Source organism: Nomascus leucogenys, chromosome 7b (assembly GCF_006542625.1).
Source record: "Nomascus leucogenys isolate Asia chromosome 7b, Asia_NLE_v1, whole genome shotgun sequence".
Classification (NCBI taxonomy): Eukaryota; Metazoa; Chordata; class Mammalia; order Primates; family Hylobatidae; genus Nomascus; species Nomascus leucogenys.
Genome location: NC_044387.1, coordinates 583,960 through 601,745, shown reverse-complemented (window position 1 = coordinate 601,745; position 17,786 = coordinate 583,960). Strand labels below are relative to the sequence as shown.

At 63.6% G+C, this 17,786-nt stretch overlaps 1 protein-coding gene across 4 annotated transcripts; it reads left to right on the top strand.

Moving 5' to 3' along the window:
• Positions 1 to 1,098: 1,098 nt before the first annotated feature.
• Positions 1,099 to 17,360, top strand: TRABD (TraB domain containing). 4 transcript variants are annotated; one of them, XM_030815311.1, is made up of 10 exons: positions 1,099 to 1,713; positions 10,861 to 10,927; positions 11,277 to 11,355; positions 12,090 to 12,256; positions 12,623 to 12,763; positions 14,963 to 15,073; positions 15,171 to 15,310; positions 15,592 to 15,764; positions 15,844 to 15,955; positions 16,114 to 17,360. In XM_030815311.1, the coding sequence occupies exons 1-10, from the start codon at positions 1,484 to 1,486 to the stop codon at positions 16,286 to 16,288; spliced, it is 1,395 nt and encodes a 464-aa protein (XP_030671171.1). In that variant the 5' UTR covers positions 1,099 to 1,483; the 3' UTR covers positions 16,289 to 17,360. The 4 variants fall into 4 exon arrangements, with proteins under 4 accessions (XP_030671171.1, XP_030671173.1, XP_030671174.1 ...); XM_030815313.1 differs by lacking the exon at positions 1,099 to 1,713 and adding an exon at positions 3,870 to 3,946 and having other exon boundaries at positions 16,114 to 16,926; XM_030815314.1 differs by lacking the exon at positions 1,099 to 1,713 and adding an exon at positions 3,883 to 3,971 and having other exon boundaries at positions 16,114 to 17,357.
• The last annotated feature ends 426 nt before the right edge of the window (positions 17,361 to 17,786 follow it).

The window sequence follows — 17,786 nt, the reverse complement described above, 5'->3', positions numbered from 1 at the left end:
AGTGAGCCAAGGTCGCACCACTGCACTCCAGCAGCATGGGTGACAGCGAGATTCCGTCTCAAAAAAAAAAAAAGTAGCAGTTCTTCATGCTCACCTAACTCAGGACACCTCCCCAGCCTGCATACCCATGTGCCCAGCATTCCCACGTCCAGGAGGGGGACATGGTGCCCACAGATCCCGGCCCAGGCCAGCCTGGTTGTGCAGGGAGGGCTGAGCCCTGGGCCTTGACAGCATCGCCTTGGTCCTGCACCCACAGACCAGCTCAGTGGGGAGGGTGGACAGGACATGGCAGCTGAGGAGACCCGAGGGATGCTGGCCTCCGGAGGTAGCGTTTGCCGTGGGTGTCCTTGCTGCTCTCCAGCTGGGGCTGGGGACCCTCCTCACCCTCACACGTGCACCCCGCCCACCTGCACTTGTCCTCCCTGCCGCAGCAGCCACCCAGCGTCCAGCACGGCTCGGCTCTGATAGGGAGACGTCCAGTCGTCCTTGGAGGCAGCCGGTCGGGGTGCTGCTCAGTCCTGCAGGCCCTGCCTCCCGGCTTGTGAGAGGAGCTGTTGCTGCCCAGAAAAGGTCTAGGCTGAGGTGGGGCTTGAGCTGAGTCAGGGCACACAGGAGGCCTCAGGTGGAGCCACCTGGAGTCTTCAATGTGACCAGGGCCACGGGCAGCAGCCACGCTGCCCATCCCCCGCCTGTGGGCCTCGGCCTGGCAGGAGGTGTGAAACCAACTCCTGTCTGGAAAGAGGTTCATGCCTGAAGTGAGCACCCTGCCCTGTGCTGGAGCTGGCCCTCCCTCCGTGCGGCCCGTGCTGGGGAGCTGGTGTCCGTCCTACAGTGAGACGCTGGCTCCCGCCTCTCCCAGGTGACGTCACCATCTTATCCCCAGACCTGACGTCACCATCTTATCCCCAGACCTGTTCCTCTGGCTGTGTCCTTGCCAGCTGTGCCACATTCCTAGAGGCAGGCGGGCAGAGGCCTGAAAGGGTGGCGCTCATCCTTGGCACTGGGTCAGGGCTGAACCGGCCCCAACCCCCTTCCCCCCCAGGGCTCCGTCCCTCCGCTTGCCCCAACGCCTGCTTCTGTGGGATCTGTCACTCTGCTCCGAATGGGACTTGGCCCTTCCTCAAGGTCCACCCCTTGAGGACAAAGCCAGCTGGGGACCAAGATGGTCCCTCCCAGCACAAATGGCTTCACACAGTTTGTTTCTGTTCCTGAGGGCCCCCACCCTCCCTAGGGCTCCTTCTCACTCCCCGCAGGGCACCTCAAGAAACCCTCCTCTGGCTGCTCCATGAACAGGGCATCCACATGGCCAGCCCCCCAGGGTCGGGGCCTCAAAAGCTCTGGCACCCCAGGGTGCACGTCCTCCACCTCTACCTGACCCTCTTCCCAAGGCAACCCCGCCTGCCCCCCACGGCGGAAGGGACAGAGCCTGCCTGGAGAAAAGCAGGCTTGGGAGCAGAACTTCGGAAGACAAGCCCAGCCTGAGATGTGGGTGGTGGCCCAGGGCCTGCGGCTGAGGTCCTGCCTCAGTTTCCCCAGCACGCTCCCCGAGGACTCAATCTCCCCCTTTTCTGGTTCTTGCCCCTCACAGCCTAGTGCAGCCCTGCAGGGGACCCCAGCCGGATCGGAGGGCAGTTCTGCTTCTCCACTGTCTGCTGCCCACCGGGGGCTGGGATCTCGGACACCCTCCCCTCTCCGACTGGCCACCTTGCCCAGGTGAGTCAGAGGGTCGTTCTGCAGCCCGGGGGCCAGCGTTGGTTTGAAATAGTGCCCCCTCCCGCCCTTCCCCCCTCCCTGAGCATAAGCAGGCCTGGCAGGTGGACAACACTGTCCCTCTCGTGGAGAAGGAGGGGTTCCGGGAGGACCTTGCACCCATCCCAGACGGCCAGGACTGAGAACCCAGGCCTCCAGCCCCCAGGCCAGGGATCTTCCCTCCACACCAGCCCAGCACTGAGAAATGGGTGAGGTGGAGCCGGGGCCACTGCCACCCGCTGCCCTCCTGTGAGGATGTGGCGGAGATGGTCAGAAAGGCAGAATGACCACAAAGGCAGCGAACAATGAGAATGAATGGAGAGGATGTGAGCCAGAGGCCCTAGGGCCCAAAGTGAGTGTCCTTCACCAAGGAGGACAGAGGCCTCTCTAAGGCCAGGCCTGGCCCTTTGGGGACCAGGAAGCTGTAGGAGGGGGCGGGGCCTCTTGTGTAAGAATGATCAGTGGGCAGCCAGCCCAGCCTGCTGCTGTGTGGACAGGAATTTTCACCCACCCGCCCCACCCCTGGAAGACCACCCGCAGACTCAGGACCGGGGACCTGAGGGGACCCCTGCAGGCCACCCGAGCCAGGGCAGCTCCTCAGAACCTGGGGCTGGGGCTGGGACCTCCCTTCCTGGAGCCTGGAAGGAAGCAGGCTCCCCAGCATGGAGTCCTGGTGGACGGCCTCAGGCAGACCCAGACCAGGCCCGGGCGCTGCGTTGGACTCCCCCAACCCCGGGCCTTCCAGGCTCGCTGAAGGTTCCTGCGCGGGGCAGCCGTCACTGAGGTCCTCCCCCTGGCTCCAGAGAGTAGAGAGGTGCGCCCTCCTCCCTCTTCTAAATGGTTCCCCAGCTGGGCCCCGCCTGGCCCCTTTCCCCAACTAACTCATCAGTGCCTGGCAGGAAGACACAGCAGCCCTCCGCCGGTGACTGGAGTCCTGGCCCCAGGGCAGGCCCCGCTCCAAGGACCTGATCCTTTGGCTGGGGCAGGGCCGTAGAGGTGGGCGCAGAGCTTCGGGGAGCTAGCCGTAGGGTCCGCGCATGCAGCCCGCAGGCAAACCATCGCCACGCCCACGCCTGCACTAAGCCCAGCGCCAGCGCCAGGTCAGCCAAGAACCCGGGGTCGTGGAGGAGGAGGTCGTGGGCCCGGGATGCGCGGCCGGACCATTGCAGGAGAGAGGGTCAGGCGGACGGCGCAGCAGCTTGCGGGCAGCGAGTCGTCTGCATGCGGCGGCGAAGCGCCCGGGACCCTCGCTGCGCCCGGGCCCCCGTCCGTGCCGGTGCCCGCAGAGCGCAGCAACTTGGCCGCCGGGCCCCAGCCGCCCCGGGAAAGGGGGGGTGCAGCGAGGGGGCCGGGCGCCCGGGCAGGACGGGCGCGGCGAGTGGGGCCAGGCCGTCTCCCCCTGCCCTCGGGGCCGAAAGCGCACGGCGAGAGTCTGGCGTCGGGGTGGCCGCGGCCAGCCGGGTCCCCCTGGAGGCCTCGGGACGATCGGAAGTGACTGAGCGCCCGGGTCCCTGAGGCCGGGGGTCGGCCCGCCCGCCCTAAGACTCCCACCTGGTCCCGGTTCTCCGCTGGGCTGGCCGCGGGGCCGCTGGGGCCCGACCTCCCCGGGGTGCCCCAACCTGCGGCAAGGCCGAGGTCCCGCTGAGGCATGAGTCCCGGATCGGGGACGGCTCTGGGCCGATCCCCAGAGGGAAGGGGGCCGGGTCGAGGCCATGTCAGCGCGTTCCCTGATCCCATGTTATCGGCTCCTCGCGTCCCACTATCGGCTGTCCCTTTCGTGCGGGACTGACGGCTCACAGAAGAGTTACATTTCAATATCATTCGACTCAAAACTATCCTGTGGACGCCGTGCGAGCATTGTCCCCATTTCACAGCTTGGGAACTGCGACCAGAGAACGTGGGCGCGCCTCGCAAGACCGGGACCGCGGCGGGACTCGAACCCTCCTTCCCGAGTGCGCGCCGATGTTCCTTAGGACCCGGGAGGGGCGGGGGCCTCGCGCGCTGCCCCCTGGGAAGTGTAGTCCGCAGTCGCCGGCCAGGGCCGAGCTGGATTCGCGTGGGACTACCCTTCCCGGCATGCCGCACGGCCGCCGGCGCCCTCGGCCCGTCTGCCCCGCCCCGCGGCCCCAGCCCGCCCCGTCCGTTGAGGGCCCGCGCCGCATGGAGGCCGGCTGAGGAGCGCCGCTGCCTCGCCTCGGTACGCCGCGCGGCGCGGACGGCGCGTGCGTGAGGACAGGGCCCAGCACCGAGCGTGGGGCGGGCCCGGGTCAGGGCCGTGGGGGGACTGTGGGGGGCGGGGGGGGCGAGCCCGAGTCGGGGGGTGGGGGGCCGGGGCCGGGGGGGGTCAGGCCCGGGTCAGGTTTTGGGGCCGGGTTAGCAGGTCGTGGGGGTCAGGCCCGGGTCAGGTTCAGGTTTTGGGGCCGGGGGAGCAGGTCGTGAGGGTCAGGCCAGGGTCAGGTTCAGGTTTTGGGGCGGGGAGCAGGGTCGTGGGGTAGGCCAGGGTCAGGTTTGGGGGCCGGGAGGCAGGTCGTGGGGGGCCAGGCCCGGGTCAGGTTTTGGAGCCGGGGGAGCAGGTCGTGGGGGTCAGGCCCGGGTCAGGTTTGGGGCGGGAGCAAGCCCCGCGCGTCCCCCGCCACCGCTGCCGGGAATGACGCTGCCGAGGAGCAGAGCCCCCCAGGGCTGGGGCAGGGAGGGTCAGCGGCGGCCTCGCGGGAAGGCGCGGGTCGGACCTCGAGTCCCACGGTCCTCGCGGGTCGGGAGGGCCCCAGCCACCCCCGCCTCCCGCCTGCGGTGGAGCCGGCCGAGGTGAGAGTGGAGGAAGGCGGCCCAGGCCTGCGGGTCTCTGGGGGTGCTGGGGGAGGCCGAGCGGGAGGCCCGGGACCCCTGTTGGCCCTCCGGCCCCGCTGAAACCTGGGGCTTCGCTCCTCTGTAGGTGCCTTTGCCCTTCAAGTGGAGCAGAGCGGGGTTCCCATATGGGCGAAGTGGACGCCAGATCGTCCCCCGCTGTGCGCAGCCCAAACTTAAAAGGTCTTTGTAACTGAGCTAGCATGAAGCTGCCGTGTGTCTTTGTCAAAACTCTTACAAGAAAGATGGAGTGGGAGCTGTCTGGGCATTAGCGTCCCAGAAACAACCAGGAACTTGTGGAGGTGCTAAGCTCTCTGCGGGGACTCCCGCAGCCTCGGTAGCCTCCAGATGGGCGCCTCCTAGCTTTCAGGTCCCTGAAGAGGCCGTGTACAGGCCGCCAGGCTCACTGCCCTGTGTGTCGCTGCTCCCCGCTTGCTGCCGCCGCCCCTGCAGTATGACTGGTGGGGATGCTGGCCAGCCTCGCCGGAGGCCCTGATGCTGTGGGGTCCGAGGAGGGGGCCTGGCAGGGTGGGTGGGTGGCAGGCGCCTGTGGGGCCCCCCGCATGTGGGGGCTCTGCATTGACTGTGACCAGGTCCTGGGAGGTTGGGAGCTGCCAGGTGTGCTGGCAAGGAGGCCTCGGGCTCTGGCTCAGGTGTGTTTCCCGTCTCCCAGGTCTGCCACACCTGCGTGAAGCGGTCCCACCATACCTGGGAGGGGTTTCCTGTGGCCAAAGGTGCCAGGCCTCAGAAACAGGAAGCAGGGGAGGTCAGAGCTCTGGGGCCACACCCTGGTCCCTCCAAGTTTGTCATTTCTGCAACCCCCAGGTCTGACCAGTTTGGAACCTGGGCTTTCTGAGCTGGTCTAGTGGGTTGGTTGAGGGATGGGGGTTTTTCTGGGAATCGCATTTGGTGCTAGCCAGCTTTTGGTCTGCACTAGGAAGCTAGGCTGGAGTCTGGGGGCAGTTTCTAGTGGGGTGAAGGGGATAAGATGGGTGTCTTAGCTCTAGCTGCTGTAACAAAACATCACAGACCAGAAAACTTTAAAAAACAACAGGCTGGGCCAGGTGCAGTGGCTCACGCCTGTAATCCCAGCACTTTGGGAGGCCGAGGCGGGCGGATCATGAGGTCAGGAGATCGAGACCATCCTGGCCAACATGGTGAAACCCCGTCTCTACTAAAAAATACAAAAAATTAGCTGGGTGTTGTGGCAGGCGCCTGTAGTCCCAGCTAATAGGGAGGCTGAGGCAGGAGAATGGCGTGAACCCGGGAGGCGGAGCTTGCAGTGAGCCAAGATCATGCCACTGCACTCCAGCCTGGGCAACAGAGTGTGACTCTGTCTCAAAAACAAAAATGAGGTCTTGACCTGGTGCGGTGGCTCACGCCTGTAACCCCAGCACTTTGGGAGGCTGAGGTAGGTGGATCACAAGGTCAGGAGTTCAACACCAGCCTGGCCAAGATGGTAAAACCCCATCTCTACTAAAAATACAAAAATTAGCTGGGTGTAGTGGCACACGCCTATAATCCCGGCTACTCGGGAGGCTGAGGCAGGAGAATCGCTTGGACCTTGGGGTGGGGGAGGTTGCGGTGAGCTGAGATCACACCACCGCACTCCAGCCTGGGCGACAGAGTGACACTCCATCTTAAAAAAAAAAATGAGGTCTCTCTAAGTTGCCCAGGCTGGTCTTAAACTCCAGACCTCAGACAATTCTCCTACCTCAGCCTCTCCTGAGTAGCTGGGGCTGTGAGCGAGTAGGCTCCTCCCACCATGCCTCACTGGTGCTGGGAAAAAACTTAACAAATTTATTTTCTCAGAGTTCTAGGGGCTGGACGTCCCAGATCAAAGGTGCTGGTCCCTGGTTGCCATGCAGCCTCCTGGCTTGTAGATGGGCCCCCTCTCGCGGCATCCTTACCCGGGGGAGCGAGAGCTGCATGGCGTCTCTTCCAGGAGTACCAACCCTGTCATGGGGGCTATGCACTCATGACCTCGTCTGAACCTGATCACCTCCCGGAGGCCCTGCCTTCTAATACCTTCATAGTGGGAGTTAGGGCTCTAACCTGTGGGTTTTGGGGACACAGTTCAGTCTGTAGCAGTGGGACCTGAGCAGGCAGGTGGGATGCGCTGTCTGAGGCAGCTGTGGAGCCTGACGCTGACACTGGATGTCACGTCCTGGGACAGAAGCCCTGCGGGACATTTTGGATGCAGACAGCTGTCTCTGACGCCAAAGGACTATAGATGCCGCTCTGATTTTGTGTCCTAGGGCCGCACACCACAGGCAGAGCGCTAACGGAGTGGGCTTTTGCGCACAACAGATGTCCTCCTGGGGCTGTTGGGAATTCTCAGAGGCTTCGTCTGCACAGAGGATCATGGTTTCCAAAGCCAGATATCCCTTTTTACAGATGAGGGACAGTGCTTGGAGAACAAGGCAGTGTCTAGGGTCTCCTGAAATCCGGCTGCTAAGTCTTTTCTTGCCCTGTGGGTCTCCACCCCGTTCTCTGCCTTCGGGACAGATCATGCTGCGGCAGAGAAGCTCGAGGCCGAGGCTGACTGCTAAAAGCAGCGTCTGAATGTGGCTTGTGCTTGCAGCCCAGAGAGGGCCTCCTGTGTGGGGCAGGTGGGATGCTGGCCCTGGAGGCAGGTTCCCGCTTTAAACGGGGGCTCCTGCCCAGAGCATCCTGCCCAGGGCAGCGCTGGGGTCTGAGATCCAAGGACCCTGTCTGCCGGCTACCCATGCTCAGGAGGCATGTCCCACAAATCGTGTTCAGCACCCACCCCAGTCCTGCTCGGTGGAGTGAAGCACAGCTGGTCTGATACAAGCGTCTGGCTTCCTGCGAGGCTGCACCGCTTCCCAGCGGGTTGGCCTTGCGGGTAACAAGGCCAGAAGCCACTGTGAGGCTCCCTGGGGCAGTGCCAGCACTGGGGATTTGGGAAGGAGAGGTGTCTGTCCCCCCAGAGGGGCAGCCAGGGTCTGCTGGTCTCTGCTGATGGGCCTGAGCCTATCTGAAAAGTACAGGTAGGAAGGGGGTGGCTGCAGTGTGCACTGGCCGGACCCCAGGTGATGCTCTGCTGGGACCCAGAGGGGGTGGCTGCAGTGTGCACTGGCCAGACCCCAGGTGATGCTCTGCTGGGACCCAGAGGTTGTGCGGGTGGGAACCAGGTGGGTGGTTCTTCAGACATTGCCTCTGAAGACACTTCAGAGTCCAGGCTCAGCACCTGTGGCTTTTGGGCCAGGGCCTTTTGCTCACCGCCAGGCAGCTGGGAGAGGCTCTGGGCCCAGCCGTGAATGTCTTGAGAGCACAGCTGCCTGGGAGCAGGCTAGAGGGAGGAGGGCTGGTAACCTGAAATCACACCCTAGAGCTCTCCAGGGGCCTCGGCGAGGAGGGAAAGAGAGTGTTGGGACTGTAAGGGTGACTGTCAGAGACGTCCCCCAGAATCACGGGCTTTAGATGCTGGGGGGGCCTCAGTGACCTTCCTGTCTCGCCCCCTGCGGGCAGCACGCCTCTGCTGAGAGGCTGCAGGGGCCAGGGCTGGGGGCTGGCACTGCCTCTGGTGGTGCTGACATCGTCCTGCTCAAGGCTTGGCTGCCGGCCCAGGAAGGCTTCTCTGCCTGCCCTGACAGGAGACCTGTGCACGCCCACCCCATGGCACAACTGGGGTCAGGACCAGCGCCTGCTGCTGCACCGAGACCCTGCCCTGTCCATGGCCACAGGCATACCCTGGGCCGGCCTCAGAGGCGGGTCTGGCCAGGCTGGGTGGAGGGTGGGGGCTGACCGCAGACCTGGGGCTGCCACACCCATGGGGGAAGGGCTGTGGCGACGTGGGCGCCTCCTGTTGGCTGGGCCGACGCAGCCTCCCGCCCGGCTGCACAGGAGTTTCTTTGAGTTTCCCCCGTGCGCCCTGGCAGTCTTGCGCTGCTCCTAAGAGTCCCGGCTTCTGTGTACAGCTAGACCCAGGGAGGCGGCCGTCCCCCCGACGGGGTGCTTGTCTGGGCCAGCTGGCCTGGCAGCTACTCACAACAGTTTCCAGTGGGTTCCGGTCGGGTTGCATCGTGGAGCTTTCACCCACAAAGGGGGAAGGAGGCGGCCCAAGGGGCCAAGGCCTGGCCTTGCTCTGACGGGCACCAGCAGCACTTCCTGGATGTGCCAACCGTTAAGACACCCAGGCCAGGGTTGGGTCCAGACTCAATCCCAGGTGGAAAGGAGTGGGACCCCCTGCCAAGGCCGCAAGGCCCCATAGGGGAGCCTGTGGGGCGGGCTCCCCTTGCCCTCTGCAGAGGCTCAAGGCCCCTGGGGACAGGAGGACTGGGTTCCCAGGCCAGCATGGTGTTTATCAGCTATCTCCTTAGTCTCAGCTGACCTCCCCCGACCACGGCCCCATTGCACCACCTGCCCCAAGCCAGGCCAGTTCCTCTCCCAGAAGTCCTGGCTGTCCAAGAAGAGGGCAGGATAAGCTGCCTTCTTCTCGGTCAGCTTCAGATGGGGCCTCTGGTTGCACTGAGACAGGCCTCTTCCCCTGCTCAGAGCCGTCCCTGCTCCCCCAGCCCCTGAGCTGCCCTCCTAGACACTGCACGGAGTGCTCCTTCCTGTTCACAGGTGAGGACACCCGAGCTTGGAGGCATCTTAACTTGGATGTGCGTGGCCAGGACCCAGCTGGGTCTGTAAGTCCTGGCTGGGGCCGGGGTCTGTGCCTGCTGCGGCTGTGTGCCAACAGGGTTTGCAGAGGAAAGGAACCTGATGTAGCATCTTATTGCTCATTGTTCCTTTTTCTTATGAGTTCGAGAAGTGGGCAGCAGTAGTGACATGAAAATGGCCCCAGATGCACGCAGGCATCAGTGCAGAACCCGGCAGTGGCCCCTCTGAAGCACATCCTACAAGCCCTGTCGTTTCCCCCACAGTTGCTCATCTCTGACTGATGCAGACACTTCAAGACAAAACCACAACACCTTGCACGATTAGACAGCTCAGAATGTTTTCCAACGGCTCATTTTTATTTTTTACTTTTTTTTTTTTTCTTGAGACAGAGTCTCCCTCTCACCCAGACTGGAGTGCAGTGACAGGATCTCAGCTCACTGCAACCTCGGCCTCCTGGGTTCAAAGCGATTCTCCCACCTCAGCCTCCCCAGTAGCTGGGATTACAGGTGTGCACCACCACGCCTGGCTAATTTGTGTATTTTTAGTAGAGACGGTTTCACCAGGATGGTCTATGTTGGCCAGGCTGGTCTCAAACTCTTGAGCTCAGGCAGTCCACCCACCTTGGCCCCTCAAAGTGCTGGGATTACAGGTGTGAGCCACCGCGCCTGGCCTGTTTGGGATATTTTAATGATTCTGCCTGGTGACACATCCATCCGCCGGGACATGTATGAGCCACTGACTTTGTAAACAGTCGCTCCTGGCACTCCGTGGCTGGGCACATTCAGGAAGAGCCACGTGGTGCGGCAGGGCCCGTGGCCAGTCTCAGGACAGCCTGCTGGTCCCTGGCCCCGCCTTGAGGGGCTTCGCGCAGGTCTCGCCGATGCTCCGTGGGTCTTGGCCGGTGCGTGCCTCTGGTGCTGCAGGCGCCTGGCTGTTTTCTTTCTCTCCCTCAGGCTCCTGGGCCCCCGGCCTGAGCTCCTGGTTTCTCTCTGAGAGTCTGTGGGGAGCTGTGATGCCTCGGGGCAGCCCCCTCGCGTGGCTACCCCAGCCTGTCCAGGTTTCTACCATGGTTCCTTCCACACCACGTTTGTCTCTTAAACTGGGAGAGAAGGTCTTAGCTCCAAACACGTTGATTTGTGTGCTTTGTGGATTCCTCCGTCTGTACTGACTGTGCTGATGTTGTTGCCCAGGCCGTAGTTACTGAAAGGGGAAGTGGCTTTTGTACAAAGGCCCTGGGGTCTTTGCCATGTGTCAGCAGCTGCGTTGCTGTGTCCTGAGATCACGTGTGGACCCCAGGGCCGCCTTCCTATGTCTGCCTGCCGTGCCGCGGTGAGGGTTGGGTAGCTCTGGCCCTGTTCTGAGTGAGGCCTGTGCACCAGCAACCCGCCCTGGGCCCGTCTGCATTTGGCTTATGCTGGGGTCCCCGGGGACCTGCCAGCCTTTCCCCACCCGGGCCTGACCTGAACGGACCCTGGACCTCAGTAGCCTTTGATGGGCAGGAGGCATTTGGGGATATGGGGGAAGGACCCCCTAGTCCCACCCAACAGATGGTTCTAGACTGACCGGGCACTACGCAGTGAGTCCTGAGCCAGGCCTGGGGCTCCAGGTGGAAACTCCGCCTCTCACACCTTTCCTCAGGCTCCCCACCGGTGCAGGAAGCCACCGCCCAGCCATGGACGGGGAGGAGCAGCAGCCACCTCATGAGGTGAGGTGGAGGCTGGGCTGGCTGCACAGAGACAGGGGTGGGGGGCTTCCCCACTGTGTGGGCTCTCCAGGGTCAGGCAGGAGGCACCTCCGAGGGAGAGGGGCCCTGGGCTGATTGACCTGGTGGCCCTGTCTGCCCAGCTTGATGGCGGCTGTGCCAGTGATGGCCAAGCAGGAGGGGTACTGGCAGGGTGGGGCCTAGGCTCTGCGGAGGCCCTGCTTTTCAGGGTGTGTGGTCCACACAGCGGCCACAGGGCCCTTTCCAGGGTACGTGGTCCGTGGAGTTGCCACGGAGCCCTGGCTTTCTGGGGTGCATGAACCCTGACTTGAACTCTCCTTTCCACCTGCAGGCCGACGTGGAACCTGTTGTGCCGTCGGAGGCTTCAGAGCCAGTGCCCAGGGTGCTTTCTGGAGACCCCCAGAACCTGTGTATGTGTCCCTCAGGGTCCTGGCACGTTCCCCGGTGTTGGGCTGTTGAGTCAGGGAGGAGGGGGAGGCAGCCAACCACTGCCAGGGGCTTGGAGCTTGTGGTGAGCAGGGGCCCTGGCCAAGACCTGGGGTCGGTGCCGCTAGGCCTGGTGCCCCCCAACAGCAGCTGCTACTGGGCCCTGCCTGGCAGTGGAGCCTCTTGGAGGGGTACAGGCAGCACAGGCCGGCCCCTGGGCATGGGGGGCTCTTGAGCACGAGCAGTGTGAGCGGCACGGGAGTCCCTCCTTGTGGGGTGGGGGGTCCTTCCTGACAGTATGAGCGGCACAAGAGTCCCTCCTTGCTGTGGCCTCAGCCTGTCCCTCCTGAGTGGGGTGGGGGGGCCTGTTTCACCTCAGAGCCCCTCCCCTAGCTGAGCCCCCTGGGGCACCTGCCCCCACTGTCCCCCACACCGAACCTCATCCACAGCAGCCCCCAAGGTCGCCCTCACGGGGTGTATGGGGCACAGGACTCCTGAGGCCCTGGCTTCTGGAAGGCGTCCAGCTCACAGAGGGGTAGCCAGTGTTCCCATCACCGGGCAGGCCAAGCATGTGGAGTGTGACGCTCGTCAGGGGGCGTGTGCTCTGTACTATTCGGTTCTCAGAACCCGGGAGGGTTCCAGAGCCCAGGCTGCCAGCAGGCCCAGTGGCGTCCTTGGGGTGGGCCCGGCACCACAACGGCCTGTGCTGCTGTTGCAGCCGACGTGGACGCCTTCAACCTGCTCCTGGAGATGAAGCTGAAGCGGCGGCGTCAGCGGCCCAACCTGCCGCGCACTGTGACCCAGTTGGTGGCTGAGGACGGGAGCAGGGTGTATGTGGTGGGGACAGCCCACTTCAGCGACGACAGCAAGAGGGACGTTGTGAAGGTGAGCGCCGCCACCCGCCACAGCCCGGACACGGGTTGGTGTAAGCTCCTGTGTCCTGCACTCAGGGACCTCGTGGTAGGGCCCGTGTGCCCGTGTGTGCGCACCGCAGGCCACCTGCTTCAACACTGTGCTCCCTGGGAGTGGCGAGGTGGGCTTCCTGCCTGGGAGCCACGACAGCCGTGTGCGTTTTCCCACTTAACAAGCGAACAAGCCTCACAGCTTCCTCTCTCGTCGCTTAGAGAATTGAGCTGTCACTACAGCATCGGCGTTAGCTAGCCCTGGGGTGACGCCAAGGCTGGCTGCTCCTGGGATGGGGCCCCTGGTGCTGCGGCTGTGTTCGCGAGGTGTGACTTGTGGCTGTTGCAGACCATCCGGGAGGTGCAGCCTGACGTGGTGGTCGTGGAGCTCTGCCAGTACCGTGTGTCCATGCTGAAGATGGACGAGAGCACGCTGCTGCGGGAGGCCCAGGAGCTCAGCCTGGAGAAGCTGCAGCAGGCCGTGAGGCAGGTGCGCAGCCGCGGGTCGGGGTCGGGGTCGGGGTCAAAGCCACCCGTGTGCCTGTTGCCCAGGTTCCTCCCACAGCCCATGCCCCCAGTCCATGTGGCCGTGCCTGGCCTGCCCTGGGGATTGCCGGGTTAGGGACCTCCCCTGGGCCAGGCGAAGGGAAAGAGGCTGCATTACCCGGTTTCAGGCGAGGGAGGAGGAAATGGGTGGCTCTCCAAGCTGAGGCAGGGGCTGGTCACCCGAGGACTGGGTTGCTGAGCGGTCGCTGGGGATGGGTCAGGTCTCAGTGCAAGGCTGGCCCCCCAGGTCCCATGCCCAGGCCCAAAGTGGGTGGGGCTCAGGGCTCCTCCTGTCCCCACTTCTCCAGCCCTGCAGTGACCGGAGAGGCAGGACTTTCTCATTGCTCTTTGTGTTTTCGTTGTTTTTTTTTTTGAGACAGAGTCTCGCTCTGTTGCCCAGGCTGGAGTGCAGTGGTGCAATCTTGGCTCACTGCAAGCTCCGCCTCCTGGGTTCTAGCGATTAGTGATTCTCCTGCCTCAGCCTCCTGAGTAGCTGGGATTACAGGTGCCTGCCACCACACCTGGCTAATATTTTGTATTTTTAGTAGAGACGGGGTTTCGCCATGTTGCCCAGGTTCATCTCAAACTCCTGAGCTCAGGCAGTCCACCTCCCTTGGCCTCCCAAAGTGCTGAGATTACAGGTGCGAGCCACCGCGCCCGGCCAGTCTTGGTGTTTTCAAAGGGGACCCAGCATGCCTGACCCCAGCCCTGCTCAGTTTGCCTTCCCCCTGTTCAAAGGAAACAATTGTAATGAGATCTTATAGAAATGTCCCTAAACAGTTGGCGTCTGCCTTTCATTTTTTAATCTCTCCAGATGAGGGAAGTCACCAAAGACCTCTGTGGCCCGTCTTATAAAGGGCAGTCCCCGGTCCAGCCAGGGCCCAGCACTGGGCAGCCTCCCCACCAGAGCCTGGGCCCAGTGATCTTGAAGGGGCATAGAATTCAACAGTGTTGTGCTGCTCGCTGCTGCGGTGTCACAGAGGGAAGGGGGCGTGGGGCAGGGTCTGGGAGACACCAAGTGTCCGCCTCACCTGTCCCCTCCCGGGGGACACTCGCTGTGCTCTGGTGTTTAGGTTTCTACTGGGGTTGGTCACAGGCATATCTGAGCTCAGGCCCCAGCCCCTCCAGAGGTGGAGTTGGTCCCAGCGGACCAAGGCCCCATGCACGTCTCCTCCTAAGTTAGCCTGGGCTCTCCAGGGTGGCCTGGGCTCCCAGGAAACAAGGGCACTCCATCAGGCGGGACATTCCCAGGGCTCAGGGCTCAGACCCAGACCTTCCCTGGGCCCATGCAGGGTGTGAGCAATTGCCTGGCGCTGTGTGGCCCCTGGGGCTTTGCTGCCCTTCCGCGGGCATCATCTCCTTCACATGTGGACACCCCCGTGGTCCCAGCCGGCCGGCGAGACCAGGGGCAGTAGGCCTCGGGCTGTGGTTGCTGAAGATGGGGGTGGCCTGGTGTCTGCACCAGTTGGTGGTGCTGTGCTGGCCTCAGGAGGCAGGTGTGAGTGGCGAGGCCCCTTCTCCAGCCTGCCTGCCCAGCACCCAGCATCTGTGCCAGCTCAAGGCGGCCCCTTCACAGCACGAGACTGCCTTGTGGAGGCCTTTTCTTCTTCTTTTTTTTTTTTTTTGAGACAGAGCAGTCTCGCTCTGTCACCCAGGCTGGTGATCTCGGCTCACTGCAACCTCTGCCTCCGGGGTTCAAGTGATTCTCCTGCCTCAGCCTCCCGAGTAGCTGGGATTACAGGCACCCACCACCACAACTGGCTGATTTTTATATTTTTAGTAGAGATGGGGTCTCGCCATGTTGGCCAGGCTGGTCTGAGAGAGAACTCCTGACCTCAGGTGATCCACCTGCCTCGGCCTCCCAAAATGCTGGGATTACAGGCGTGAGCCACCGTGCCCGGCCCGTGAAGGTCTTTTCTGAAGGGAGCTACCTTTGAGAAGTGCCTGTTGGGACAGAACTCCCTGCTCTGGTCTGACCCTCTGCATGCTAGGGTGGTCCTGCACCTGTCAGGGAGGGGGCCAGGGACACAGCACGGGGCTGGGGCAGGGCTCTGCGCTGGTGCTGCCATCCCAGTTCTGCCGTTCCCCCAGCGCAGCCCCCCACCCGCCCCCTCCAGCTGATGCCTGCTCCCTCTCTCTGCAGAATGGGCTCATGTCGGGGCTGATGCAGATGCTGCTGCTGAAGGTGTCTGCACACATCACTGAGCAGCTGGGCATGGCCCCAGGCGGCGAGTTCAGGGAGGCCTTCAAGGAGGTGGGCACAGGGCGAGGTAGGGGGTGGCCACAGGGATGTGGCTCACAGGGGTGGTCCGGGGCTCCCACTGCTCCCCAACGCCCAGCCTCTGCTCCAGGCCAGCAAGGTGCCTTTCTGCAAGTTCCACCTGGGTGACCGGCCCATCCCCGTCACCTTCAAGAGGGCCATCGCTGCGCTCTCCTTCTGGCAGAAGGTCAGGCTGGCTTGGGGCCTGTGCTTCCTGTCAGACCCCATCAGGTAGGGCTGCCCGCAGGACCCTGGGCGACCTCTTGTCAGACCCCATCAGGTAGGGCTGCCCTGGGGACCCCGGCCGGCCTGCAGGGTGGTCTGTGGGAGGCTCCAGGCCCTCCTGTGCAGGTCCAAGCGCAGCCAATCCTCACTCAAGGCCTTCCCTGCCCTTTCCTTCCGCCACAAATCCCAAACAAACGTGCTGTGGTCCCTGCCCGGTGTCCACAGTGCCAGCCCCCCCCCAACCCGTTGCCCCATCCCTGCGGGGCTGCAGCCACCCCTCTCCACAGCAAGGATGACGTGGAACGCTGCAAGCAGAAGGACCTCCTGGAGCAGATGATGGCAGAGATGATTGGCGAGTTCCCGGACCTGCACCGCACCATTGTCTCGGAGCGGGACGTCTACCTGACCTACATGCTGCGCCAGGCCGCCCGGCGTCTCGAGCTGCCTCGGGCCTCTGACGGTGACGGCTGCCCCCAGGCGTGGGACCCCCTGTGAGGCCGAGGCCCGAGCAGGTACTGACCCCTTGTCCTTCCCCACAGCCGAGCCCAGGAAGTGCATCCCCTCCGTGGTCGTGGGCGTCGTGGGCATGGGCCACGTGCCTGGCATCGAGAAGAACTGGAGCACCGACCTCAACATCCAGGAGATCATGACGTGAGTGCCCGCCCCGCCCCGCAAGCCCCGCCCCACAAGCCCCCAGGTGGAGGCTGAGCCCCCAGGAGGCCAACCACACGCGGCAGTGACCCGGGCGTGGGGGCTGGGGTATGGGGAGCCCACCCCCAGCCAGGCCCAGCGCCCCCTCCCTCCCGCAGCGTGCCCCCGCCGTCCGTCTCCGGCAGAGTGTCTCGGTTGGCCGTGAAGGCCGCCTTCTTCGGCCTGCTGGGCTACAGCCTGTACTGGATGGGCCGCCGCACCGCGAGCCTGGTCCTGTCGCTGCCCGCCGCGCAATACTGCCTGCAGAGGGTGACCGAGGCCCGGCACAAGTAGGAGACTGCTCCCCGCCCGCTCGGGCCCCTGAGGAGCTGGTGCCCCTGCGGCACTTCTGGGTGCCAGGTGCATCCTAGCCCGCCGGAGGCCCCTGCCACCCCCCATGGGGGTCTGGGCCCGGCCTCGCCTGCCCTCCTGGGCCAGTCACCCCTCCCCCAGCCCACCCAAATAAAGGATTATTTAACTGTCTGAGCTCAGGCCTCCCGGCAGCCCCTCCCCTCCCACACTGCAGGGGCCGTTCACCGGCTTCTGGACAAGATGCCCGGCTCCGAGGGGGCAGGGGCTTGTAGGAGGGGCTGAGGCGTGCGCTGCCCTCTCAGCCCTGGTGGCGGGCGGGGGACAATGGCCACTGTCCCTACCTCACTGTGCCTTCCTGTGCTCCAGCCACGGGAGCGTCGGCCCAGGGGCGGCTCCTTGGGGCTCCAGGGCAGGCGAGACTGGGAAAGGCCCAGCCCTCGAGCTCCAGCCGACCCCATCGTGCCCCTGGCATCCTGGCGCCGGCCGCCACCTCCCCGGCACCGTCTGCCTGCAGGGATTCTGTGTTTTTGGCTTTTTTAATGTCTCAAAATCTTTTACTCAGGTAATTTTAATTTCAAAGAGAAAAACTGAAGTAAATGTCAAAAAACACCAGCCTTAAATCCAGAGGGACAGACTTCGTGTTCTTGGGTCTGTCCCGAGTGGGCTTTCAGCCAAACATCAGCTCTGGGTCCAAGCGCGGCCTCAGCTGGGAGCCTGTGTCCTGAGCCCCCGGAGCGAAGGGGTGCCTGGGGCGTCTTGGCCCTCTGTGGGCAGACAATGTGTGCATCTATGTGGAAGGCCAAGGACATGGGCTGTGGCCAGGCCTGCCCCACTTAGGCCCCCTACCCGGCAGCCGTCTGTGTGTGGGGCCTCCCTCCTGGCTGTCCAGGACACGGCCTGTGCAGCCCCAGCCTGGACCCAGGCCATCTCTGGTTGTGTCTGTGCCGACTCAGTGTTGAATCAAATCAGGTGTGCGTCAGGAGCTGGCCGTGTCCTTCCTGCCACACTCGGGGATTCATTCCTTAGAAACTGAAATAAATTCTAATTTTGGAAACTCCTGTTTTGTGACGTGTGGAAATGGGGTTCAGGTAATGAAGGATCCCAGCCTCTTCCCCCGTGCTCCAGTGCAGCGGGTGCTCGTGGCCCTGCCGGGGCCCTGGGGGAACTTGCCTGGTTTCCAGCAGAAGAGACAATTACTGTCCCTCCATGCTGACCTGTGGGACCCTTCTCACCCACCAGGTGGGACGCAGGTGGCCTGCTGACACTCAAGACCCTCCATACCCAGTCCCACCAGATTCCAGAGTATGGACCAGAATGAGCCAGACTGGGGCCCCGGGGGGTCGAGGAGACAGATCAGGAGGGCCCAGGGCCTGGGGAACAGGGAGGGGTAACACCTGCCAAGGAGGATGCTGGGAACAGGGGTGCCCAGAGCGGCCAGCGGGGGCTGCTGAAGAGGGAACGGTTGCTGTGGGCTGCAGAG